The 27882-nt window shown below is 50.9% G+C and overlaps 1 protein-coding gene across 3 annotated transcripts in view; it reads right to left on the reverse strand.

Annotated features, from left to right (window-relative positions):
* Positions 1-20252, reverse strand: part of NFATC1 (nuclear factor of activated T cells 1) — a gene marked incomplete at its 5' end in the record, with an annotated part of 115872 nt that extends 95620 nt beyond the window's left edge. Inside the window, 2 exons of one of the 3 annotated variants that reach the window (XM_080610311.1) lie at positions 9593-10691; positions 20117-20252. In XM_080610311.1, coding sequence (XP_080466437.1) covers positions 9593-10691; positions 20117-20252 — 1235 coding nt within the window. Of the gene's footprint in view, positions 1-9592; positions 10692-15803; positions 15904-20116 lie in introns of those variants that run through there. The other 2 variants (XM_080610313.1, XM_080610312.1) reach the window with 2 other exon arrangements.
* Between the last annotated feature and the right edge of the window lie 7630 nt (positions 20253-27882).

The raw sequence follows: 27882 nt of genomic DNA on the forward strand, positions 1-27882 counted from the left end.
GAACATAACCAGCAAGCCAAAAGTAAGGGTCTCTGACCCTTCGTCACCACAATAGACCAGCGATACTTGCAGCATGCAGATGAAGAAGCTAAAGAGCTAGTTAGCTCTCATCCAGGACGCAAGGAGGCTGGCCACTGAGGATTTACTGGTTCCACTCCTCACTATATAGTGCTGGTGCAAGGACAGCCTGAGCAGTGTGAATCACGGCTGAAATGAGCTGGCTGGGAGGGAAAGGATGCACAAGAGCTTCCACACTGGATGAGTATATTACAAGCACATATTCAGCTGAAGAATTAATACTTTATTTTAATATCCCAGTGATCCACACACTAACCCAGCGCTCTTGTAGCTCCTCAGGTATTACAGCTCTCATATTCCCCAAAGCATCCTTGCTATCTCCCACTGCAGGACAGAGACTTTAACCACTTGAACCAGAGGGGATTTCTGGTTTTGTTAAGTGCTTATCCAGCCCTTTATCACTGGCATACTTAACTCATGTCTGCCAACTGCACGTGTGCATATACACTGATGCGACTTCAGGTGGTGCCAAGTTTCTCTACATTATCTTTCTTCACTGCTTATAAAGCTGAGCCATGTGATTTGAACACCTATAGACACACACTACATGCATTACAGGGGTCAGCTTGAGCCACTAAGTCCCAGCCCTGGGTGAGGACCAGGACCATCCTCACTCCCTGGGCACTCCTTGCTACCCCAGCACAGCTTGCTGGTGAGTCACAGGCTCCAAACTTCCAACTACTCTGCTCTACGGCCCTCAGGACATGGAGCACCCTCAAAAATAACAGGGAAAGAGAAGGAAGTAGCCATACAGCTCCCAGCTCAGCCCGAATGTGAGCTCATCCAAAAGAAAGATGTTGTCTTTGTGAGGGCTCCCAGCTCCTGCAAACATCTGGATCCAGCAGGAGCCAGTGGGGCACTCTCTGCAGAGGCAAGACTCTGCCAGGGACAAATCCTGAATTTGGATGCAGTGCCCGTCAAGCATGGAAGTCCCAGCCTTTGCTAGAGGCAGGAAGCTACATGTTTTGAGCTCCTGTGAAAGCCTTTCCCCGAAAATGGCCAGCACCCACCCAAGGGGCAAGGAGAAGCTGTTCCGCTACTAGACACAAGAAAGAGTGAAGGAATGGCCAAAAAAACTACAAGCAACCGGTCTATAGCCACTATTCCTTGCATAACATGTTAGGTACACACACTCTGGTCTGAAAAAGTCAAAGCAAAAAAAAACCTGGATAAACCAAATTTGACTAATGATAAATGACAAAGAGCAGAGCAAAACAGCTGTGTCTCTCCTGGTGATGATCAGCACACATTTTTAAACAGATGTTTCTGTTTTTAAGTAAATTTTCACTTGATGGATCTCTTTTTTTTTTTTTTCTGTGGACACAACATCTATCAGATTAGAAATTTTAAGAACTTAAACAGGACAACTAGTTAAGAGGGATTTTTTTTTTGAAGACACACGGAAGCAAGAAGTAGTTTCATAACTAATTATATCTCCTTAAAAAAAAAAAAAAAAACCAAACCAAGCCAAAACCAAAGCAGAATTCTTTCAAATCATCACCTGAAAATATCAGTATAATTGAGTTGTAAAATTCAGGTTCTTAAATAATGCCTGTAAATACTGTTTGCTGTTAGCCTGCAATCTATCATTGAAATTCCAAAATACCACCTGCCCAATTATAAATTGACAATTAATGGCAGTTTTCCTGATAAAGGAAGCAGAGTGATGCATTTAACAGTGTCATGGGCTGGGGCTGTCAGAGCTATTTCCTATGTTAGGTTATCTTCATCATGCACTTAATTTCCTGCAGCTAAACGTGGTTAAAGGAAAAAATCACCAAGCAAATGGTGTAGTGGTCAAATCTGGTTGATGCAAATAAGCCTTATCAATTTGAAAAGGCCCAAACTACCTCATCTAGCCAGCATCACACAGAGGGGAGGAGAGCCCCTCCACAGGGGTCAAGAAGAGAAATAAAAGGTCTTCACACAGTCTTCCTATCAAATATACATTGGTGTATTTCCCTCAGATCAAATTTTCCACCAACTGAAAACCTGTCCCATTCCTTTCAGCACCATAATAAATCTAACTGCAGCCTTCCTAAATGCTGTAATGAGGGTTGGTTGTTTAAAGGTGGGTTCACAAAACCTGGTGTTGGGCTATAGGAAATTCGCTCAATGTAACTCCTCTGTCCTACGTAAATCAGATTACAAACCAGATGAATAGTGATTTATTTTGCATACACCAGATACACAATATGATTAAATCAAAAACAGATTATCCAGTCTGGCTGACTTCTGCTTTTAGCAGAAAGATTTATCAAGTTGCCAAAAAAAAAAAAAAAAAAAAAAATGAAAAAGAAAAAGAAAGATGCTAAGCAGCACACTGAAATATAGACAGGGAGGAACCAAAGCCAAACATTTCTACTAAACTTTGCATAGGTGTTTAAGCCCCATTTTCACATGACTGCTATGCATTTGGGAATTAAACTACCGTTACACTTTCTAAGCTACTAGATGCACAAGGCCACTTGAAAAAAAGATTTGCAAACATCTTTGTCCTTAACTAGGCTGGCTGTGCAAAAGGTGTCAGAACAACTGCCAGTCTCACACAGGGACTAACCCTGCTTATTGGCCAACTACCACAGCATGGGGTCATCTACCCCAGATAGCTGCCTGCTAGGAGCATAAGCCACTGCCTGGAAGAGCATGATGGTAAGTGTGCTTCAGCACCAAAAGTAAAGCAAGTGACTTAGAAGGAGTGTGGCTGAGACTGGATGCCCTGCACTAAACTTATTTTTAATATGTGGGAGTGTTCCTTTAGAAACAAAAACACAAACTAGAGAAATCACAGGGCTGCTGAAACTTTTACCAGGCTGCTAGCTTGCCCCTGCTCCGACTGTGCGCCAAATGCAAATACGGTTATAACTTATTATTTATTACCCATGTCTCACGTCGAAGCACATGGCTGCTAAAGATCCTTGTGTGGTTTCTGGAAGAGTAAGAAAACAACAATGATGCCTATGTGCCCACCAACTTGACAGTGGTCAGAAAAAAATAGACCTGCTTTATATTTCACCTATGAGTTAATGTGGAGAGATTTTGCTCTCTTTTTTTCCTTTTTTTAATTTCCTGCATGACAATTGAGCAATCTGGCTGTGAGCTGTTAAAATAGATGCTGCGTCCCACCCCAGACTTGGCTGCATTTTGCTGGCATGCCGAGCAAGTAGCTCCTCCGTGAAGTGCATGCAGAGCACTGGAATTCCTCACGCTGAAGTCTTGAAAACGCGAGTCGTCATCATACGCCCAGATAATACTTAACAACACTGTCCTGAAATTGCACATTTAGAGATCGATTTGCATGGGAAATTTTGCATTTGTTAGCTTAGAGAGAGAACAAGGAAGTACTGCTGCGGGAATGGAGATAACAAGCAGCTGGCATCACATCTCTGCTCATTCTGAATTTAGAATCACACCATTCTAAAACGAGCTGGTGAAGGAAGACCATTAATAAGATGTTCACAAGGGTGTATGAATGAACTGGAAAACAGGCAGGAGAAAGCATGGGGACGATTAAATCAATCAAACAAACAAACAGATCAGTTTACTGAGACAGGCTCCCAAGCAGTCTTCAGCCTTATGGTACGGCAACCTAACGTAATCAAAAGCCACTGCTATGTGGTGGCAAACCAAACCTGTTGATGCATCTAAATATTCTCATCCAGCATAAATATATAGCAGGAGAGAGAAGAAGGTTAGAGGCATTGCAGGCTCTTCCTCCTCCACTCCCTGTGCCCCTCAATTAACACTAACAAGCCCCAGGAGATGGTCACCGACACACAGCCACAAGTCCCCATTTCACTGGGTCTTGCTCAGACAGTCCTGCCTTTGCTTTGTCTGAGGAACTTCCTCTGGCTTGCCATAAACACGCAAGTTTGCCATGAATGCACAGGTCAGCAAATCCGGTGCTGTTGAGCCGGTGACTATCTCATCTTAAGATAGCTGGTGCCTTTTTCCACCTTCAGAAAACCCCGATTTCTTGAGAAACTAACTTCTCCCAAGTAAGGCTGTCCTCTGTCTCACAATCTGGAACAAAATATATATTTAATTAAAAAAAAAAAAAAAAAAGGAAGAATTAAAAAGGCATCAAAGAGCATCAGAGCATCTGGAAGGTGCAGAAATCAAAAGAAAGAAGGAAAAGATATGCCACATTTTAAAAAATACAATTTTTAAGGAAATCATATATTTCAGGGCCTCAACGAACAATTATTGCATGCTTGAGTTTAATACTGTCACCGTCACAAAAGCGGAATCCAAAAAATCCACAAAAAATAAACCAGCCCATTGACGCAGGTAAAAGCCAAATGTGCTTTTGCAATGGGTAGACAGGTATCCACCCATACATTCTCAGGGTGCAAACTACAGCCTCTATATGTAAAACTACATGACCCCTCACCTGTGAAGTCAAGAACATACATGTATATTTTTGAGGTTGAAGAGACTGCAGCTGAAGAAAATGTGGCTTTCGACAGTTTAAAAAACATAAACTGTACAAGAATATACAGTAGGGAGCTTTCATAAGCACCTGGAACAGGGTGTCTATTCCTGGAAGCTCTTTTTGGTGTGGTAGACCTCACACATGCCATATGCCTGACCAACAAACCCAGTCTTTCTCTTCCTCCTCCTCCCTAAAAAGCACTACATTAATGTAAACTCAAGTGTTACAGGCAAACACACTTCTTGATGACACCCGAAATAACTACAATGTGTTACTTTTCAATGTGTAAGGAAACGTCTCCAGGAAATTTCAGGTTGTATTTAGTCAAATACAGTGGCTAAAGAGGAAGTCATAAAAAATGTGCAAGATACTCAGAAATCCCTCACTTTTGTGGGTGCCTATACTTTCTGTTGTAATATAGGATGATTTGGGACATGCTAATGAGTGGGTAAAAAAAAAAAAAGGGATTTTAGTTTTGGAAATAGTCACTAATCCTGCCCCAATACCAAGGGCAGAAGTCCTGTACTTCCATTTTATCTTTGACATTTTTGCCCATGGGAGATTCTGCATTACACAGCACTAAGGAGTGATGGAGAAATATCACAGAAACGAACACAACTGAGACAGCAAGAGCTTGAGAAACACAGAGCATCACTTGCTCATACGATAACTGCCTGGTAGAGTGCTTCGTTTTGAACTACTTGGTACATTAACTGGAAAAGAGGGACTAACATGGAAACTTCTTGCATTTGCATCTTGAGTGCAATGCATAAATGCTGTAATTAAAAAAAAAGACCTCAGAACTAAAAGCTAAAGTGGAATTTCACAAAGCCATTGCTTGACTCTCTGCATAATGATTTACCTCCAGTAATTTTTGAGGTAAACTGGTATATTTAGGTAACCAATTTTGGTCTGGAAACGTACGACTGCCATCGCTACGTTAGAGTTTGTTCCAAACTTCCCCTGGAAATCTCTGCTTGGTCTCTAAATATTTTCTACATCCAAAGATCTGGCGCAAGACCCTGAGCAAAGCACCAAAGATAAATCCCCAGCAGCCCTGGGTTACCCTGTGCAGCCTCAGCCTCAGCTGCAGGGTTGGGTTCTGCTCTCCCACCTTGTCTTGCAACCCTCAGAACCCGTGTGACAAGTCCCATGCAGGAACAGAGTCACTTGTTCATAGCCCTTGAAGGGAATGTGTGAGCCCAAACCTGCTCCAAGGAGCCCACAGCCTGGGGACCATGCTGAGCCTCTGAGCTTACAATCCTCGTAAGCAACCAAGAGAAGCACGAGGCACAGAAATACTGTGTTTCTGTTAAAGCAGGCATTATCATACTTTTGTTATAGGCATATAGTACATATATAATATATATTATATGTCATTATATATACTCTTTCCCTTCCTTTGGGACTTGAAAAGCCTAAGGCAGATTGTGCTTCAATTACAATAAATGAATAACATCATCAATTTTAGAAACAACACAAAAAGGTAGTTTCCCCTTTAGGGTGATGCCTGCTATAAAACCCCAGGAAGGGAGACAGCACACAGCCAACGGTCTGCCTGAGCCTCCTCTCTCCTGCCTCAAAGAGACGGGAATGCAAGAGAGGGAGGGAAAGGTTTCAGTGATTTTCCAAGGCACGCTGGCTTTTGATGAAAATTGTATCGCGTATTCAGGAAGAGACAGAGGAGGCAATCAAATCTGGTTATCTCAAAATCATTATGAGCGGGTAGATTTTGGAGCCCGAGTTGTTTGTTGGAACCCACCCCTCCAGCCCTCGTGTTTGAAATAGAACAGATGTGTAACATAACAGGAAAAAAATCCAGCTCTGTTGTGACAAATTCTTAACCAATTTTTTTGGAAAGATTTAAAATAACAGTTTCTGTTGCGTAGGCTGTGATCCTGTTGACGTCCGTGCTCATTTGCCCAGCGCTTTCATATACATAAAACAAGAGGTATTTTTGGTGGAAGGAAGCACGGTCAGTGTATCTGATTGGTAAAATAACTTAAAATCACGTTTCAACAGTTACTTCCAACTGCCCCAGAGCACAAGTTAATGAGATCACATGGAAACATATTGTGAACCAGGAAACATATTTTATACAAGACCAAAACAGTGGAAAAAAAATGTTAAATACACAACGTAGTGGAGCTTCGTTCTGTATGCTTCACCTTTCTTGTTTGTGTTAGAGCACAGGCATGCCGGGTGCCTCCTGACAGACTGCAGCAGAGTGCCTATGGGCCACTCGCTGCAATGGAAAGATAAAAGCCTGTTTGGTCAAACTCTCCTATTATTGCCCTTGAAGTCTTCAGCAAAAAGCAACCCCCCTGCAACTTAAAAGCCAACAGGCGGCCTCTCTGATGAATGCGGGCTACTCGGCACTTCAGTGGGAGAACATAAAAGGCTTTTTAAGGATTCAGGAAGGCTCTGAAGGATTTGCCTGATGTTAAAAGTCTCTATCCCAGCTCCTAAAGGTACCAAGTGCTTACCTCTGGATGGCTTGGCCAGACCCAAAGGGGTTGCTATACTTCCCAGCACTGAACTGAATTGAGTCAAGAGTCCTGCAGCCCTTGACTTGGGTTGACTTGGGCAATGCAGGAAGGAGGAGGAGATGATAAGGAAGGCGACCACAGCACTACATGCTGTGACATGAAGGGCCATGCACCCCTCAATTTCAGTTTTTGGAGATGGCACGTAGCAGAGAGGTGCTGGCAGGAGAAAGGTCAGACTGAGAGCCAGGAAATGTTATCAATAATTAAAACATTTCAGCTATGTTCCTGCTTATTCCATTTTCAGAAAGACAGCTTTGCTGTCAAAAGTAAGAAGCCAAGTGTACTTTTGGGGTGAAAGAGGAGAAGGGGTGGCCATCACAGCCAGTGACTGGGAACAACCTGCAAACTTTTGGAAAGCCAAACTCTTTTCCTGCACCATATGCTTCTGTGTATACAGCCTTCAAGGAGACTTCAAAATAAAGACCATAACTGAGACTTAAAGAAAAAGCAATGATGTAACTCAAATTCTGGCTATTCTGTGATGCTTCCTACCAACAGTCACAGTATCACAGTATCACAGTATGTTAGAGATTGGAAGGGACCTCAAAAGATCATCTAGTCCAATCCCCCTGCCAGAGCAGGAACACCTAGATGAGGTTACACAGGAATGTGTCCAGGCGGGTTTTGAATGTCTCCAGAGAAGGAGACTCCACAACCTCCCTGGGCAGCCTGTTCCAGTGTTCTGTCACCCTCACTGAGAAGAAGTTTCTTCTCAAGTTTAAGTGGAACCTCTTGTGTTCCAGTTTATACCCATTACCCCTTGTCTTATCATTGTTAGCCATTGAGAAGAGCCTGGCTCCATCCTCATGACACTCCCCCTTTATATATTTATATACACTAATAAGGTCCCCCCGCAGTCTCCTCTTCTCCAAACTATAGAGACCCAGCTCCCTCAGCCTTTCCTCATAAGGGAGATGCTCCACTCCCTTAATCATCTTTGTCGCCCTGCGCTGGACTCTCTCCAGCAGGTCCCTGTCCTTCTTGAACTGAGGGGCCCAGAAATGGACACAATATTCCAGATGCGGTCTCACCAGGGCAGAGTAGAGGGGAAGGAGGACCTCTCTCGACCTACTGACCACCCCCCTTCTAATACACCCCAGGATGCCATTGGCCTTCTTGGCCACAAGGGCACAGTGTTGGCTCATGGCCATCCTGCCATCCACTAGGACCCCCAGGTCCCTCTCCCCTACACTACTCTCTAACAGGTCGTTCCCCAACCTATATTGGAACCTGGGGTTGTTCCTGCCCAGATGTAGGACTCTACACTTTCCCTTGTTATATTTCATCAAGTTTCTCCCTGCCCAACTCTCCAGCCTGTCCAGGTCCCGCTGGATGGCAGCACAGCCTTCTGGCGTGTCAGCCACTCCTCCCAGCTTAGTGTCATCAGCAAACTTGCTGACAGTACACTCAATTCCCTCATCTAAATCATTGATGAATATATTAAATAATACTGGTCCCAATACTGACCCTTGAAGCACTCCACTAGATACAGGCCTCCAACTAGACTCCACCCCATAGACTACAACTCTCTGGCTTCTGTCCTTCAGCCAGTTTGCAGTCCACCTCACTACCTGATCATCCAGGCCACACTTCCTCAATTTAGCTATGAGGATGCTGTGGGAGACTGTGTCAAATGCTTTGCTGAAGTCAAGGTAGACCACATCCACCGCTCTGCCATCATCCATCCACAATGTTATTTCCTCATAAAAGGCTATGAGGTTGGTCAAGCATGACTTCCCCTTGGTAAAGCCATGTTGACTGCCCCTCATAACCCTCTTATCCTTGACATGCCTTAAGATGGCATCAAGGATAAGGTGTTCCATCACTTTCCCAGGGATGGAGGTGAGGCTGACCAGTCTATAGTTACCCGGGATCTCTTGTGATAAATATATGCAACCAGTATATTATCAGATGACAAATAAGGTTTTCTTTTTTAAACGTAAAAATGGTGGGGAAGAGGGGGGGGGAAAAAAATCACTGTCCAACACAGACAGGAAAAGAAGGCTGATGAGCAGCTTTTAGAAGAAGTGAAGTAAAAGCTGAAATAATGCACAAAAGAACCATATTACTATTCGGTTTGTATTCACTATCTATAAAGCGTAAATGTCAAAGACCCTCTAATAGCCACAATAATGAAACCATCTCCTTCTTCTGCAACAAAACCATACTAAGATATGATGAACTATTTAAGTAAAGCCCCAGGTCTGATGGCACAGAAGTGTCCTGCTGCTTGATGAGTTTCTGAATACCCCATCTCCAGACTGCCAGGACTGCAGCTCGTCTCCTGGGAAGCAGCTGCCAGTTATAACCCATGCACAGCCATTTCCAAGAACAGCCTCTTTAATCCTTCAAGGCTTTACTCATGGCCACACCGCACCAACAACAGAGGCAAAGTCACAAGATAAGGCTAAGCGGAATGAATGGATGGGCAGATTTGCCAGGAAGCAGAGACAGGAAGGGGAAGGAGGAAAAAAGTAAAGCATGCAATAAAGATATTATCAGAATTGCCCTCTAAGTCAGAGTTCCTTACCTCATGTAGGATGTTGGAGACAGAGACTTTGGTTTGGCCCACTGGTAGGGATGCTGTGGCACAGACAGGTACTGCTCACAGAAGTTTCCTTTCCTGATGTGCTGAAAGCTGGAAAAGTCTTCTGGTGATAAATCGGCGGTTGGCGATATGGTCCCATGATCCTCGCCAGCCGGTTCAGTTTTGAGAGCCATGGATGGCGTGTGGTCGATGGCGGTCTTCCTTGACTTGATGGGAATCCCGTCATTCATGTCGATGGTGCTGTCGGTGGTGAGGGCGTTGATGGCAGCAACGATGGCAGAGCTGGTGTACTGGTTGGTGTTCCCCAGCCATGTCTCATCCGTGACGCTCACCCGTGGTGAGTTCTGTGGGGAAGGCGTTGGGGAGTGGTGTGGGGAGTAGGAGGTCTGCCGGCCATTGAGGCTGTACTTTCTTTTGTTGCAAGGGGAGGGAGGCCTGGAGTTGCGAGCCCCCAGCCAGTTCTCCTCTGTGATGCTGGTCCTGGGTGACGTTGACGGAGAGTGCCTTGGGGAACTGAGCAAGGTGCAGGCCACCATGCTGCGCTGGTAGCCCTCCTCTGTGTCGGTGGTCTTCGGAGAGACACATGGGGACTGCCATGGAGAGGTCTGGGGTGAAGTGTATGGATACGAGTAGTTGGACTCATAGGAAGACGCTTCAGAGTTGCAGCTTCTGGAAGACAAGCTACTTGCTGGACTCAGGCAGGATGGGTCTCTGTACGCCTCAATGTTCGGTAAGTTCAAAGTGGCAGTGGAAGGTGACCGCTTGGCATTTGGGATGGCCTCCTCAACCTCATCGTGGAAAAACTGATTGTTGTTATGGTGAAGTCCCATGTAAGAAGTGATCTCAATTCTAGGGCTCTCTAGTGCTGGAGCTCCATTAGGTCTGATGTTCGGTGGCAGGTAATAGTCGGAGGCCCCACTGTCCATGTGTCCTCCATATCCAGAAGGATGGTTTGTCGATGGGACTACTGAAATGACGGGATTTGATGTCTGAAGGCCATGACATGGAGCTGACAATGAGGAATGTGCCACATTTAGAGGCATGACAGCATTTACGTTTGAAGATGTGTAATTATAGTGTTCTGGAAAAAAACAAACAAACAAACAAAAATGATACAAGGCGCTGCACAAATACAGTCACTTAGTAACCAGCTGTATACTTAGTATACCCAGCTGGAACAGAGTGACATGGTATAACACAAAAAAACACAGCTCTCCTTAACAATCCAGCCCACAGGCATGCCATGCTACGGGAGAAGCTACAGACTAGCTTCTTTGAAAATGGCACTAATTGAACCATACAAGACAAGCATCTTGGGAGGATGCACATGGACTGAGTTTGTCTCAAGGACACTCTTCTTATGTGAAACTTCAGAGAAAAAAATTGAGTCTTCAAACGACATTGCTTCAGCATTCAGAGACTGCAATGCTGCCCAAGAGATGTGCTTATATGCAAGAAAGCCTAATTCTCTCCCTGAAAAGTTGGAGTACGCAAAAATCACAGGACAAAAAACAAAAGTGGAGGCAGACTAAAGCAAAAATCATGATCAACTGCATTTTGTTACAAAAATTATACAAACCGAAATTTCCATTACAGCAAGTTTCCGACTGGTTCCAGTTAACTAGGATTTTGGAACAAGATGGATCTATTGACCTGCTCTGGTTTCTGGGACCACTTACCCTCCAGCCCAACTGGCAGAGGCCAGGTGAAGGATAAACAAGGATGTCTCACTACTCCACGACAGCCGCAATTCCACTGAAATTGCTGGTTATTGAGCACACCACATTGAATGCTGCCTACAGCACGCTCTTGGCCAATGGTCTAACCATTTAACAGCTGCAGGTATACAAAAGCAATAGCAGAGCTGCACAGCCAGCACGGAAAACCTGGAAGGCGACAGATCATGCCACAGACTTGTGCTGATGGGGTCCTTGAGCCAGCACAGGGGAACAACCTCACCTTAGCATGCCTCCACCCCTGCTGCTCTGTGGGCACCAGCATCTCAAAGCTGATCTTCGCTGCCTTGCCTCACTGCTGGCCTGCTGAAGGGACTCCTTCAGCTCTGCTCACCCTCCAGAGGGCTGCATATGTCTCTCTGCTACCTGGAGACATCAGTGGGCTGTGCCCAGAGCAATGTGTCCCTGGTGCTGTGAGCAGTGATGGGATCAGGAGTCATCCTACCCATGCTTTCTGATAGATGGAGGCTCTGCATTACCAGCACACGAGCCTGAGGCCCTAATCATAAAATCATAGAATGGTTTGGGTTGGAAGGAACCTTAATGATCATCCACTTCCAAACCCCTACCATGGGCAGGGACACCTTGCACTAGACCAGGTTGCTCAAAGCCCTGTCTAACCTGGCCTTGGGCACTGCCAGGGATGGGGCACCCACAGCTTCTCTGGGCAACCTGTGCCAGGGCCTCACCACCCTCACAGGGAAGCTTCCTTTTTTTTTAAATGCCAGTACCTCTTGCTTTACTGGGAAAAAACAGCAAAACCTTTCTGTCAGGGACAACAGCCACTGAACTTCCGAGTGTCGGTAATGTCGGTTCTGCAGGTTCCACTCAGCAGGCTAGAAATGCACCCAATTCCAGCCCCAAACTGTGCTTGCAGCACATCAGTCTTCCCTGAAGGTTTATCACAGCAGCGGCACTTTTCCTGCAGGACAGAGGGAAACTCTGTGTCCCCCCTAGCCACAGCCAGGCGAATTTGTCCCCTTACCTCCCAGGAGGCAAGTACCCTTGGCAGTCACCCTTGCCCACCTTCCCTAGGGAGATAAGGGAAAGCTGTGGTAATTACTGCATCTGTTATTCCCAATGGGTGCTACAAATGCAAACGAGCCTCTGAGCTGGCAACGTGAGCGCAGCCGGCTATTCTCTTTCTTTTGTTTATCAGCTCAGCCCTCTCTGGTGTCATCCTCCAGCGATGCCTTTCTCGCTGGCAAGGACTCCAAGGCAAACGGTACTTAGGAAAAAATTAATGTGCTGTCGCAGTTCCACAGCAACTCTGCAATGTTCCAGCTGATGTATGTCATGTCAGGTAACAGTCAGGAATGATGAGCAACACCACCTTTTGAACTCACTCTATAGTCTGCCTTCAGAGACAAGCCGTTCACTGAAGAAGGGTCATTAAATTACACCAGAGCGTGCCAAAAATAAAACTGGATTATTCAAAACATGCTGCAGCTTCACACTCTATTCCAACACCACGGCAGGCAGGAACTATGGAGAAAGAGGCGATACTCTGACAAGGATAATCCGACTGCAGTGGTCACAGCAAAACGCAGATCTGCCTGGAGGATCAAAGTCCCCCTCCTCCCAAATTTAGCCCCCTTTCATTGCTGCCTTGCCACATGGCCACATCGCTCAATGTCACTACAACCACCACCGCTTCCCTTTCACTCTTCATGGAAACAAAAACCCAAAGCGATACAACAGTGGTAAGACCTCCTCTGTTGCAGAAAGTAGCTCAGAGAAAGGGTTTGAGCATCACTTTAAACGCAGCTTCAACCCCTTCTCTGCTTCCTCCAGCTCTAGAGGAAGATGATGTCCCTGGCACCATACTGCTGCCTGGCCAGGCTCTTCTTCCACAGATGCACCATGGGCCCTTCCATAGCCTGCTGGCTTGGTGTGTAGGAGATGGCACTGGTGACACTGCACAGCCGGGTGCCACCTCCAGCCTGTCCCCACTGCAGAGCCAGGCACCTCTGGCAGGGGACCATGGGCTCTGCAAGCTGCCCAGGCTCTGTGCCCATCAGGTAGGCTTTGGCGACAAGTGCAACAACAGCCTCTGCTGACTGCAGCACCAGTGTCTTTAGATCTTTTATTAATAAATAGGGATAATTATTACCTGTGTGAAAAGTTCTGTGAACCCAGCAGTTCTCTTAAAATCTAATGCATGACTAGGGTGAAATTCAAACACTGAATTCTGCTGGAGATGTGCAGCCCAGGCTGCACACGCAGTATGAAGGATTAAGACCAGCCTTTGGAATCCAATTTGAAAAACTCAAATTAAATTAAAAGACAGCCTCAAGTGCTCCAAGCAACAAGCCCTCCTGATGCACATATTAAGGAACAGTCTCTTTTAGAACTATTATGCACATTTTCAAAAAGTCAACTTTTAAAGGGCCAAGAAAAATACCATGTGATACAGCTTCTCACACAATAGTACTCAACATTAAAGAAGCGAGATCCAAAGCCCTGCAAATATATTTATGCATCCTGAATTTTCAGTAGTGTGTAAAAAGTATGCCCACCAAATACAAAAGCCCCAAAGCCAGAACTAGGAACAGGACCGAGCCCTTGGTTTGTGAGCTAAAAACCACCATCTACAATTTCTGAGAAAGTACGTTCCTGTCCAAAATTTCCAGATTTACAAAATTAATCCAACGCACATTCACGGTCAGCACTGTTACATGCTGATCTTTTCCTCATCAGGGTGAATGAGACATGTAGAAATAAAATTCCCATCTTGAGAGATGGGAGATGGAGGTGGCTACAAAGGCATGAAACTGCATCACAGAATACAGCTGTGTAAGGAATTTTAACAGTGCTGTTAGGGACAAAAGGATGTAATGCTTAATCATGGAGTCGCTGTCATGACCGTTATCCATAGAGGCCTCGAGAACCAGTGCACTTACCACTTACTACCAAGACACTGTCAACAACGTATTTTGATACCTTGAGCCAAACCCCACTATCAGATAGACCAGTGCAGGTCTGCAACAGTTCTGCTCCAAGAAACCCCCTTAGTTACATTAAGTATAACTAGGACAAGAAATTGGACTCCTTGATTTGTGAGCACCTCTTCACATATTACATTTCACTTTGGGACAATATGAAAAATTCAGACACACACACCACCCCCCACCCCCAGCTAATTTCACAGAGCAAAGGTTTTACTCCTTTCTGTCATTAAAAGGCTGATCCTGCAAGGCACAGGGCACCATCAGCTTTTATTTACATTCTTTAAATAGGAATGCTGAACACCTGCAGCTCAGAGGGGCTTCAAGAAAAGGGAGGGCTACTTTACGTTTTTAAAGATGAAGCCACATCCAGGTCTGTTTAAATTCATGCTTTCAAAACTGCCTGATGGAGTTCGGTACTTTTCCCACTAGGACCTTGACATTTAATTTGCTCAGGCTTCTCCACTTTCCAGGTGTCTAATTACCAGGACATACCTGAGAAGCTTGGTGTGAAACTCTTAAAACCGCATTTTTCTAAAACCCGTGAAGCTCCTAACATCTATTTGAACACCGACAATGTATCAGAGAGCTGGGCAACCGGGGAGCATTTCCAACGGAGGCTCTTCACCTGCATCCTGGCAGGCTGTGGTATGCGAGCAAGGATTTGCGAATCTGCTTCAGTTTAGTCAAACGATAAAGCACAGACACAGGGAGAGCCTTACTCTGAAGCTATGTTAAATCACATACTTGTATGAGAGCTTTTTATGGTGATCTCCGATGCCGTAGCACTCAAGCCCGTGCCAGGAAACAACTTTCTCTGTGTGTCAATTCCAGACTTGTTGTGCCTCATTGCCCCACCGTAAGTACTCTTAAAAGTCATTAAAAAAAGAGAGGAAAAAAAAAAGAAGGCAGCCGGGACGAGACACCAGAGTTGGAAACCGTCTGACTGGTGAAAAATCCAGGGCCGTTATTTTTATTTATGGATGACCTTCAAGCTAAACCCTGCGCCTAACTAGCTCCAGCTCCCGGGGGAAAAAGGAGGGTGGGGGAGATGTGGTGTTTGAACTGGCCCATCTCAGTAACCGGCTCGACCCAGAACCTCCTGTCCACCCTCCAGGGACTCGGGGGACCGTGAGAGCGGTGCGAGGTGTCGGGCAGCCGGCCGGGGGAGGGGAAGGGGGGGACCGCCGTGCGAGCGGGCAACTCGGCTGTTCGAAGAACTCAAACAATCCCCAAGTTTCACAAATCAGGCACCGGCTGCCTTCGGAGTTGCTCTCTCTTGAAGGCTCGCCCGGGGGCTGCCAGGGCACAGCGCGGCACAGTGCTGGCCGCCGAAGCACTGTTTCACTCTCGGCCGCAGCGGTCCCGCTCGCCGCTTCCCAGCGCGGCGTAGACGAGAAGCGCCGACCGGGACCGGGCCGACCCCGCCGGGCGGGACTGCTAGCTCTCCCGCTCCGGCCGGGGGGATAACCTTCCCCGTCCAAAACCGCAGGGAATTCCTCCGCCAGCCCCCCCGCCGCGACCCACCTCCACTGCTACCCTCATCGCTGTGCTTGAACTCGAAGAGGAAATCGAAGTCAAACTCCTGCTCGGCCTCCACGCCCGTCATGGCTCCCGCCGCCCGCCGCGATCCCAGCCACACTCTGGCACTCACACAGCGGCGCAGTCCCCGGCACGCCCCGTCGGGTCCGCCCCGTCGTGCCCGGACACCTGCTGCCGGCGGGCCGGGCTGAGCTCCCCCTCGGCGGCGGCGGGCTGCCAAGCCTCGGCAAGGCGCAGGACGGCGGCCGCTGCGGGCGGTAACGTGACCCCGGCCCCGACGGGCGGCCTATCTCGCTGCCGCCGCCGCCTCTGATCCGCCCTCCCTGCCGCTGTTGATGTTTCCGGGTCGATGCAAACAACCGCGGCGCCCGGCCCCCGCGCCACCCGCACCCTCCCGTTGGGCTCTGCCCCTACAGCGCAACCTGCGCGCCGCGGGGAGCCCCTCTGAGACGGCTGGGCACCACCGGAGGCGACCCCGGACCACCGGCTCGCCGGGGTGGAGATGGGAAGGCCGGGAGTAGTCGGGCAGTTGGACTTCACCGACTCTCGCTCTGTGGTAACCAACGGCCGCAGGTGCCGAGCTCCCGCTAAAAGGAGCGGGGCAGGAGAGGCTCTTTACACCTTCGGCCGGGGGGCTTCGAGAGGGAAAGGGAGGGGAGCGGCTGTGCCCGCCCGTCCGGGACACCGGCTTGTCCCCCCTCTTCGTTGAGGAAGCTGCTAAAGCTTCCTCCGGGGCTCCCCACCGCGCCGCTTCTACTAGCCAGGAGGCTTCGCTTTCATTTATTTATTTTATTTAGTTGCAGCACCCACTAGTGCCAGCTGCTATAAAAAGCTCATTAAAGTGGGGCTCGTAACGTTACCGGCTGCCTCCGTGCGCCGGGGAGCGAAAGGTCTTCGGTCCTCGGCCGCACACTGAGGACGGAGGGGTTCCAAAGGGCCCTGCGGACAGTGAGATGCGACGGGGCTGACACCATGCTCCCCAGCCCCCTGCCCGTCCCACTTTTACGGGTTAAAAGTCAATTAGGGAAAACTAAATCGGTCTCTGTTTTGCACTTCTGCCAGACTTGAAAGTCTTTGCCAGGTAAAGGACCTCCTCTCCTAGACCTTGAGCTCCCTGAGCTTCAGGCCGTATTTCAAAAGGAATAGTTTTTTCTCAGCGGTTATGGAAACGGTATTCCCTTATAAACTCAGGGAATACCATTTTCCAGGCGTATGGCTGAAATATCCGTTACAAAGTGCCAGGAAAACACGGGTTTTTTTCCATCAGAGCCCGTTATGTTTTCCTCCCCCCACCTCCCACCCTCCCCCGCCGAGACGAGCCGCGCTGCAGTCTCGCCTCCCGCTGGAGCCGGCGGGCACCGGCAGCGCCCGGGGCCGACGGGGCAACTCCGGGTCACGCAGGACCCTCCACTTCGAGGTGCGGTCCCCCTCTCCCAGCCACTTCCCCGACGTGTCGGCGCGGAGTCACCGTAGTGTGCGAAACGCCTAAGCAGCAGTGAAACCCCTCCGCATGCGACTGCCAGGGCCCTGCCCGCCCGGATGCCGGAGCAGGCCAGCGGCAGCCAGCCTCGGCCTCAGAGAGAGGCCGAGCATCCCACTTCATCCGCATCCTCTGCCCCGACGGCGGGGGCTCCTGCGCCTCCCGCTGCCTGTCCTGGCCTACGGGAGGGCCGGCCGCCTCGCCCCGGACCTCGAACCGCCGATTGCAGCTGGCTCACCCCCAGGCCACCTCTCCGCACCGAACTGCTCTCTGCTCCCCATCTCCTGCCGGGGCTCCTCAGTGGGGAGATGAGAAGCTTCCCGGTACTTGCTGCTTTTGCTCCTTTGCCTCTCCTGCGTCTGGTACCTGCTAGGGGGGTGAATTGTCCAAACTATTTACGGACAGCTTGATTTGCCAGGGCTATAAATGTTAGTGCTGTCAATGAAATATTTCAACTGGCATCCTTCCCTTGAAGACAGAGGAAAGATGTACTACGGAAAGGCAAAACCGAAGTGATGCCACATGTGGCGATGGAATAACAGCGTTCTGCCAGTTAATAATCCAGTTTAGAACTGGGAGAGTGCCATTAAACTGGGGAAAATGAAACGAATGGGGTGGGGAGGAAGGGGATGTACTCCGACGAGGCCATCCCCGTGCCTCCAGGTGCCTTTGTGCCACCCACTGACAGACTCACCAGCCAACCCCGAGGTTAACTTGAGTTGCCCGGATCTCCTGGTTTCCACGCAGGTCCAACGCAGGACCCAGCGGCCGGGCTGTTCTAGCTGCAGCCCCGCAGCCTGAAGGAGTATTTAACTTGAATGTGGTATTCTCAGAGGCGAAGGATTCCACACCTCGCTACGACCCACAGATGAAACCGGGGTCCTCCCACCGGGACACTGCATGAATGTCTTCCCAGGCTCAGACAGCAATGGAGTATTTTCTTTGATTGTCGTAGTTTGGCAATCAAGGGGCACCTTAATTTGCAGGCAGCAATCCTAACTTGCAGGGCTCCCCTACGTGTTTCCTGGATTGGGTCACACTTTCTGGCTGGCCTAATTTTCTTAGTCCCTTACAAAATACATCAACAGGGAAAAGAACTATCGACGAGGGCTGGCGACATTTTAACACGGGCATCAGAAATGCCACAGAAATAAAGAGGGGGAGTTTCCCCCGCTTTTGACAAGAGGCTCCAGCACTCTTTTTGTGTCAGCTGCCTCTGGGTGTAATTTTTACAAGTTAGGGCATTCAGTGCCCTTGAAGCCCAGAGCTCTGGAAACGCCGTGCGTGCAGCCCTCAGAGGTCCGAGCGTGCGAAAGGCACGCAAGCCGATGCTATTAAATAAAACGTAATTAACTTTCATCCCGAAAGGCGCTCGCATGCTCCAAAAGCGGAGCCGCACTTGTAGCTTTTGCATTGGCAGGGTCCTGTCAACTGGAATGAACCCCTGGAATGAAAACATCTGTGTTAAAAGGTGGGTCCTGAGCGCCCGTCCAGCTTCCCGGGGTCAAACCCAGGGAAGGGAGCCCCGTTGTCCCACGCTGCGGAATAAACACCGCAGACATGGACGCGACCCCGTGCCCCACTTCTCCACACCTTCCTCTTTCCGCGCTGTATGGGCTCGCTGTGCTCTGCCCGAGCCCGGCAGGCCATGGTAGCCCCAATGTTGTCCCAAAACTCGCTCTACATCACCAGCAGCAGCAGCGGCACCACCAGATCGGAAAGAAACTTGGGACCCCGGGAGCAGCCGGGGGAGGGCCGGGCGGGGGGGGGGGAGGGAGAGGAAAGCCGGGGGTGCCCCTCCTGTCCTGCAGCGGGGGCCGGGAGCTGCCCCGCAGCTGAAGCAGCGGCGCGGAGGTGATGCGGGGCAGCTGCCTGCGGGGTCCCGCTCAAGGTGCGCGGTGTTGCCTAAAGGCGCGGGCACGGAAAACGAGGAGCGAAAGTTTCTCCGGTGGGCACAGCCGTGCTGGGAAATAATACTCCGCGCACAGAAATATGTCCCTATTGGCACAGGAGAGATTGAAGCCGGTCCCGGCTTCAAACGCCAAACGCTGCCCCCGGCAGGACCAAGCTCAGTTCGGAACCCACAAAGCGCTTCCCAAGTCCCGCGCCCGCGACATTCTTTCTCTCTCTAAACTTTGTCGCTGTGTTTTCAAGGCACTTTTCGCAACAGGATTACTAGGGGGCATCGAAAGAAGGCGCGACGAGCAGCTAGGGTGGTGGAGTAAGCTCTCCTCCGGTCCCCCAGGGGTGCGGGGAACCCGGGGCGGCGGAGCCCCGCAGCCGGCCGTGGCGTGCCCGCCTGTTTCGGTTTGCTGGGAAGGGCCGGCCGCTGGTACAGCGCCTAGCACTGCCCAGGACCCGTTTTTTAGGAGGCTCCCTCATTTCCCAAGAGCCAGGGATGGCTGCAGTTACAGGGTGTATTCTGACCTTCCCCCCAAATCAAACCTGGAGCTGCGAAGGGAATCCCCGAACCGGCTCCCAGCTATTCCTCCTGATCGGACCCCAGGCTCCCACGTAGCCCCGCGCTGGCGGCGAGGAGCGATGCCACGCCGCCGCCGCGCTGCCCCGCTGAGCCGAACCGGGTGGGTACCGGGATCTCTATGGGGAGCGGGCCCGGGCCCTGGGGGAGCCGGCCGTGAGCAGTGGCGCGGCCGAGGCGGCACCGTGCGAGAGGCGAAGGAGACACCTATTGGCAACCGGCCGCCAGCAAACCTCCGGCCGCCGCGGGGAAACACCGGGGGACACCGCCGCCCGCCCTCCCGCCGCCCTCCCGCCACCCTTCCGCAGCGCCGCCCGTTACCTTCCTCCGCCGCCTTCATGGTGCTGCCGAGCGGGCGGGCTCCGCGCTGCGGGGCGGCCACCGGCCTCTCTCTCCCGCTGCCTGGGTCCCGCGACGGCGGCGCGGCGGCGGCAGCCGGCGGGGCAGCGCTTGGCATCCACCCGGCGGGGCAGCGGAGCGCCGGCGCCGCGTCCCGGGCCGCTGCCGGCCCCTCGCCGCCTTGCCCCGCACCCGCGTACCCCCGTCCTCCTTCACGCCCTGGGGACCGGGGCTGCGCCGCCCCCGGCGTAGTAGCCGCGCCCGCGGAGGCACAGGAGCTCGCCGCCGCCGCCCCCCCGGGGCCGGGGCATGGAGAGGAGGGCGGGTGTGCGTGGGGACTTCGGAGGCACTGCCCGCGCCTCAGCGGCGGGACGGGGCGGCGGGCGCTGCCCGTCCGCCGGCTGCCGCAGGCGTGGGACGGGGGTGAGGGACTGTGCGGAGCGGGGAAGTCTCGCTCTGACGCAGGGCTGCGCGCCCTGCGCCGCCTTTTTAAAGCTGGAAAACACCCCCCCACCTCCCTTCCCCTCCCGGCCCCTCTCCCCGCCCCGGCCCCGTGATGTCAGCTGGGCCCGGGCCCCGCAGCCGGCTGGCGGCCAGCGGGAGGCGGGCACCGGCGGGCACCGACGGGCCCCGGACGCCGCGCCACCCTCCTCTCCGTGGGGACACGGAGGGAGCCCGGCCCCCGGCCCGCCCAGCCCCGGCTCCGCCGCCGCCTGCGGGGTCCCCGCAGCCCGCAGGAGCCGGGTGCCCTCCTGCGGGGGAGCGGGCGGCGCGCCGGGATAGCGAAGTGAAGGAGGGGATGGAGGGGAGACGGGAGAGAGAGGGACGCAGGCAGGGAGGGAAGGAGGGGGAAAAAAAAAGAAAAGCGAGGCAGCCTCGCATGCTGAAATCATTATGTAAAAAATCGCAGGCTTCCCCCGCTGTGGAAATTTGGAAAAGAGCATCAACTGGCAGGCGAGAGAAAGGAAAATCCCATTCTGCTAAATTACTAACAGACCCGGTGGACTCGGTTTCAGTCGCTCCAGATTTATTATTATTGTTTTATTTATTATTATTCTGTAAATATCTCAGCAACCCACTTGTATCTCATCACTTCGTAGCGGGGAAAGGAGAGGTTTCCAACCCACAGCGGCTCCTCCTCCCGCCTCCCACCTCCGGGATGCCCCGTCCCGGCCCTCGCCGCGGCAGTGACACCCCGGCACGGGCTGGAACCGCCCGAGTGAGGGATGCTGGAGGGGCCCCGCCGCTTGGAGCCCCGTTGCCCGTTCCCTGCGCTCACTGTTCGCCGTCCCTCTGCCCCCACAGCTGGCAGGAGGGGACCGTACTTTCCTGTTGGAATTGGACGGCGGCGTGCGGAGCGCTGGGGTGGTTTTATGCGTATCTGGTGTGTGTGAAGAAAAAAAATAATAAAATCATAAATCTAGTGCCTGACACCCATATGTGGTTGAAAATAAACCCAATATAAACGAAATACTGTCTGCTCCTGGGGAACAGGAGGCCGCGGCTGATTCTTCGGGGCGAGCTCCTCCACTAAATCATGGTGGAAGACAGTCCCCACCAAAGAGTGCACTTAGCCAGGAGCTCAGCCATCCCCCTGACACCACCGGACCCTCCTGTCCCCTCGGGTGGGGAAAAAATAAAACCAAAACCAAAAGGGGGATGCTTTTACTTTAAGGAAAACCAAGTGGGAAAGAAGAGGGAAATCCCCCAGCGCTATCGTCCCCAACCTTGAAGTCTCCCCTAAGGCACCAGGTGAAGAGGAGCCTGGTCGTGGCAAACGCTGAGCGACCTGGGTCGCGGAGCGGGATGGGGCCCGGGCCCCGCCTCACCGGGCGCCGCCAGGGGGCGCTGCGGGGCGGGCGCAGGGCGGCACGGCAGCGCCTCCCCCCGACGGCGCCTCTCCGGTGCGGCGCTCGGCGCTACCGGCGGCGCGGGGGTTGCGCGGGGCTGTTTCCCACTGCCTGGTGGGGGCTGGGGAGATCCCGGCGCCTTCCCGTGAGGCCCGAGCGGGGGTGAGGCGCGGGACGGGCGGGAACCGCTCTCCCCCCGGCGGGACTCTCCTTTCCTGCCCGCCCCCCCGCTCATATGACGGAATCCCCCGTCTGTTTCCTCCTGTTTAATGCCGTTGCCCGGACCACCGTGGCGCCGCTCCAAGGCCCCGCCAGCCGGCGCAGGCAGACGGCGGCGGCGCAGCGCGGGGCCCGCGGCCGCCCCTCGCCCCCAGCCTCCGTCCCGGTCCCGGCCCCGCCGCTTCCCCGGCCCCATAGCCCCGGTCTACCGCCTCGGGGCCGCCCGCCGCAGCCCCGCCTCCGCCCGCTGTTACTCTTCCCATTCCCCTGCGCCTCCCTCTCGCCTCCCCGAGTTTGTTTACAGCTGCTACTAGGAGAGCCTGTTACACGGAGCTTATTTTGGGAGCTGATGATGACTAACGAAGTTAAAAGGAGCTTAGTACAGAAAACAACCTTATTTTTAGACGGCTGTTGTTTCGGTGGATCATTGTAGCGAGTGCACCCTGGCCATTTTTAAAAGCCACTTCCCAGATGCCAAGTCCTTTCTTCTGCGCTGCCGAAGAGGTGAGCACGCCTGGCCGGCCCCTGCATTGTTTGCTTTGCTTCCCTGCGTCTACTGGCTAAACCTTACGCAGAATTGCTGGGGCTACAATTGACCTTAATTAATTTGGCCTTAATTAATTAATAAAGTTCTGACACACAAACCTACAAGTCCTTCCACAGAAAAGGAGAAAGAAAAGAAAATAAAAATGTTACAGAGTATTTGGAGCAATTTACAGTGGTCTCCAGGACTGGGTCAGCAGGGACTGAAATTGGATCCCCCTCGCCTTTTGGGACAGCTAGCTCTACTGCAGAACTTCTCCCAGGTGGAAGGGGAAGGAGGAAGGGCTCTGCGTTCTGCTTCATCTCTTGCAGTCACCTGGGCTACCGAGTGACTACAGTCCATGTGCAGGGAGAGTCTGGCCATACACAATGGTGGGGAGATGCGGCTGCTCCCACTGCCTCTCTCCGCATCACCTCTCTTCTTCCCACATGGGAATCACTGCATGGCAACCCAGGCTCTAAGACCAGGCTCAGTGGTCCCTGTGTCTGAGGCTGGTGTCTCACTGACCAGCCGTGACCCCTTGTGGGTAAATCACAGCACAGCTAGTGGGACTTCCGCAGGCTCTGCTCCCCTGGATGCACTGAGCAGACGTGTACCCCAGCAAGAAACCCTCCCTTGTCACCAGTGCTGTGCTGGGCCATATCTCAACCCCCGTCACTGCTGTGCAGCCAGACTTCTCCAGCTTTCCACACAAGTGCTTCTGCTGGCCCCTCTTTTATGACGGTCCATCTCTGTTGCAGAGAGCTGTATGGGCTTCCTGCACAGCTCTTCTCCATCCACACATCCCACAGCATGGAGGAGGGGATGAGCTGGCTCTCCCCTTCACCGGTGCTAATAGCAGAGGCAGTTGTGCTTGAAAGCAAAGTACTTGCTGCATTTAGCTAGTAATTAGGTAAATTGCCAGGGAGAGTTCAGCTGCTCTGCTCTACCCTTCCACCTTGGCTGGAACTGAGCACACAATGGCTTGTGTGGCCCAGGTCAGGCTGAGAAACTCATCTGGTGGTGGCACAGCTCTCCCTCATGGGGAGCGTCCGGTCTGGGGCGAGGGTTTGGGAAGAAGGGGATATAGTGCAGCCACAAAGCAGGCCACGGAGCCTCTGCCTTGGGGCACAGCCCAAGGTTCCCACTGAGGTTCTGCTGCCCTGGTAGCGATCAGTTTGTACTGTAGAAATCACAAGCAGAAAAAAATCTGTGCATGGTAGAGGCACGTGGGGCAGGAGTACGAAAGGAGCCTTCCTTCCCTCTGTCTCTCTTCCCACCCATCAGCGGGGTGGGTGGGAAGTGCTGCCACAGCTCTCCGGTACTTCTCACCTGCACCCCTCCAACACTGGAGCTGCCTGTACTCCCTGGAGCCTGTGTTGGCTTTCCCTGCGCAGCTTGGTGTCTGACATGTGCTTTCTCCAAACCCCTCACACCACTCCTTTGCTGTGGGAAGGAGCTAAACGACACAGGCTCGAATGGGCACTTTTGGATCACTTTTTACCTCTTGTGTTCATCTCTGCAAGCAAAGCTATAAATTTGCCCTCTGTACTCAGCTCTTGCATGTAAAGGTAGTGCTATCCTTGGAAGAAAAGGAAAACACTCCCAAGACTGTGGAGTATTTATACAGGATGTTTCAATCACCGAAGAGTCTGATTCATGCTCACTAGATTAATTTCACATTATAGTAAGCCATGTGAGTGTGTGTATTCCCTCCTGCATTTTGCTTTTCTCTCATTTTTGTTGGGCCTCAGCAGACTGGGAGGGATGGTTTGCATGGAGCTTTGTACACAGTAGCTACAGTATTTCTCAGGGAACCTCTAATTCAACCAAATGCCCCTGTTGTCACCTCACCAGAAAACATAGGTTAGTAGCATGGCACAGCAGACAGGCAGGATTGCTGTTCCTGACTTCCACCCTGACTGGCTTGCAAGACTTGGGGTAAATTGTTTCTCTGTGCAGTGTCCTGTAAAATGAGGATCTTTCAGCTTCATCTGCACAGAAGTGTTTTGAAAGCAGGATGGGGGGGAGGTGGGGCGGACCTCTCTTCCCAATGTTTACTAAAATCATGTATCTTCTTAAAATAAATGCAGAGAATCCCATCCCATAACCCAAGGTACAGATGGATCAGAAAAAGCCACCCGTGCTCTACAAAGAAATTTTGTTCTGTTTTGGGCTTCTTGCCCGTATATATACTTACAGCCTTTTACATCTAGTGTATATAATAATGGCCATCTCCTTAGGGTCTGCGTGCCCATCCTTTGGGTCTTGGCAGCTTCAAAAGCATCAGCATCTGTTCGGAATTTCATTCACTGTAACAAAAGATTTATAAGTCTCAAGCCTCCCTAACCAAGTCCCTAATTAAAGTCTTTCTAATCCCCTGCTTTGAAAACTGTAACAAGATTTGCTGGAAAGTGAGAGAACACATGGCCGGTGTTTGCAGCCGGTACAGCCCCATTCTGAAAACACATCCATGAAACTTTCAATCAAGACGCAGAGCACACCTGAGCGGTGGCCAGCTGCTGCCCAGAGCCCCTCAAAGTTACAAGCTGATGCAAAGGCCGGGGCTGTGCTCAGCCTCCCATCCCCCTGACACAGCCCCTTTCACAGGCTGCCAGAAATCATTTCACCACTTCTAAGGTGCATTGCGCTTAGCAGGACAAATGCCAGAGGAGGAATTTTGTGTGCTTGAATAATGTTGTAATTTACCTTATAACCGGTCTCATTACAACGCTGAGTGCTCTGTTGATTTACCTGGCTTTTGATTTAGTGGACTCTTTTTAAACTACTATTTAGGAACGCAGCCAGGGACTGCAGGCAAAGGACCTTAAACCTTCTTGGAGCTACAGTCACCCGCTCAGACACCAACTTTTTAAAATCAAGACAGACAGCAGACAGCCACATCAGACCCATACACAGAATGCAGCGACTGAATTAAAGCGAGACGTTAGCTCAGAGCAATAATTTAATAATGATACACGCTGCGTCGGTGCCGCTCTGTTTCCTTTTGGGTTTGCCCCTTCTACAAACCTGAATCGCGGATAGGTTTGTGCTATTGGCTGGGGCCAATGTGCAGCATCTCCTCTCAAAGGCTGGTCCAGGCTGAGGTATGTTCCAGCAGTGGGCTGAATCCCGGCTCTGTTGTGTGATCCTGGGGTCCCGCTATGGTGATTCTGGTACTCTCTTCCCACGACAAAACAACCATCAAAAGTCAAAGTACTGGTACACTGCATTTCTTCCTGGGCAATACCAATGAAATGGCCATAAACTAAAACATGAGAAGTTTCACCTCAACATGAGGAGGAACTTCTGTAAACTGAGGGTGGCAGAGCACTGGAACAGGCTGCCCAGGGAGGTTGTGGGATCTCCCTGTCTGGAGACATTCAAAATCCACGGGGATGTGTTCCTGTGTAACCTACTAAAGCAGGAAAGGTTTTTTAAAGGTGACCTTGGAGGGGGTTGGACTGGATGATCTCCAGAGGTCCCTTCCAACCCTAATATTCTGTGTGGTTCTGCGAAATGTGCAATACGGTGCGTGGTTAAGAAGTATGAGCATGTATAATGCTCTGTTTGTAAAACAGTACTGAAGAACTGGCAAATTTTTATACTTGTGCAGTGTAGACAGACTTGCAAAGGAGCAGTGACAGTTTTCTACCATACAATGTGTTTTAGCTCCAGAATTATTTCAAATGTCTCAGACTTCTCCAGTTGCTGTATAGAGTGTGGTAACAAGTCTTTTTGCCTCACTCAAAAGCACTTAATGAAGGAAAGGCTGGTTGGGTATACAGGGGCTCAAGCTGGCAGCAGAGCAGACCCTTCTCCAGGGGAAGGGAAACGCCAGATTTACGATGTCTGCAGGAGACTGGGACTCATGTAGGTATCGGTTCCTGCACACTGCAGGGATGGTTGCTTTCACCTCATTCATCCTCTGAGGTGCGGGGTTGCACCTTTGTTTTCGGGCAGAGCGAAGCAGTTTTTTCCAGATGTCTATATTTCATCTGTAGGAGCAGAGTTCCTGCAGAAGGCTTTGTGAAAGTGGTGACCCACGAGTATGGATGTGAGGCCTGGGCTGAGCCTGTGATGGTCAGGAGTTAGGAAAGGCTGTGTGTGGATCTTCCACTGCAAAAGGCGTTCCTTTCCCTCTTGACATAACTCATAAAGCCTATGGACTCTACATCCCCTGTAAAGTCTGCTTTTAGTGACAGGCCCCTGTAACTCGTCTGGTTCTCTCTTCTCTGCTGGTAGTTGCATCTCCCAATGCAACCAGAGGAGACCAATCCGACTTACACCAAAGGTGGCACATGTGGTTGAGTTGTGGTCACACCAAGTGCCCTGGAGGACCAAACTTGTCCTTAAGTGTCTTCACCAAGATGTGTGCTACAGTAGCATCTCCTCTTGAAGGTGGTGCCAAGAGCACCCTGGTTGCCACATGAAACAAGCAACCCAATGTGAAATCCTAGACTCTCTGGCTGCAGCTTGAGCCCTGTTTTCCAAAATCTCAGCTGCACTATTATTTACTTGGCTGCTGCTATCCCTAGCGCTCCTCAGCACCAGCTCGAGTCTTCTCCTTCATTAGTTTCCTTCTGCTCTGGGTCATTAAACTTGCATTTAAATGTGCTATTGGTTCTCCCTAAACGAATAACCTTCCATTGTGTAATACTGAATTCCTGTGTATTAGCCTGTTCCCCCAGCGTCTCCAAATCCTCCTGCAGTCTGGTGCATTCCTGAAATTTATCAGCAGTCTCCCCTCCTATCATGATGTCATCCGCATCTGGACGCCCTGCATATCGCGCCAACCTCGGGCTCATTTGTACATCACTCTTAAACAGAACAAGTCCCAGCACAGAGCCCCAGGAGATCTGGCCTGTTGGCTCTCTTCGTGTATACGGTCCTATTTATTGCAGTTCTCTGACCGAAGTTTATCCTCCTAATATTGACACTCCAATACTTGTATACTTTTTACTGACCTCATTTTCTGATGCAGTCAGTAACCTTGTTAAACGCCAGCAAATGCAAAATCACTGCTTCAAACTTTCTGGGCTCACCCTCACAAACTTTATGAATAGGATTTGAACTACTCTAGCAGCAGTTTTGATTATGGCCCCTTGTGCCAGAAGCTTGCAAACACCAGTCCCTGCTCCCCCTTGTGCCAGATG

Source organism: Psittacula echo (assembly GCF_963264785.1).
Source record: "Psittacula echo genome assembly, chromosome: 2".
In the NCBI taxonomy this organism is placed as follows: Eukaryota; Metazoa; Chordata; class Aves; order Psittaciformes; family Psittacidae; genus Psittacula; species Psittacula echo.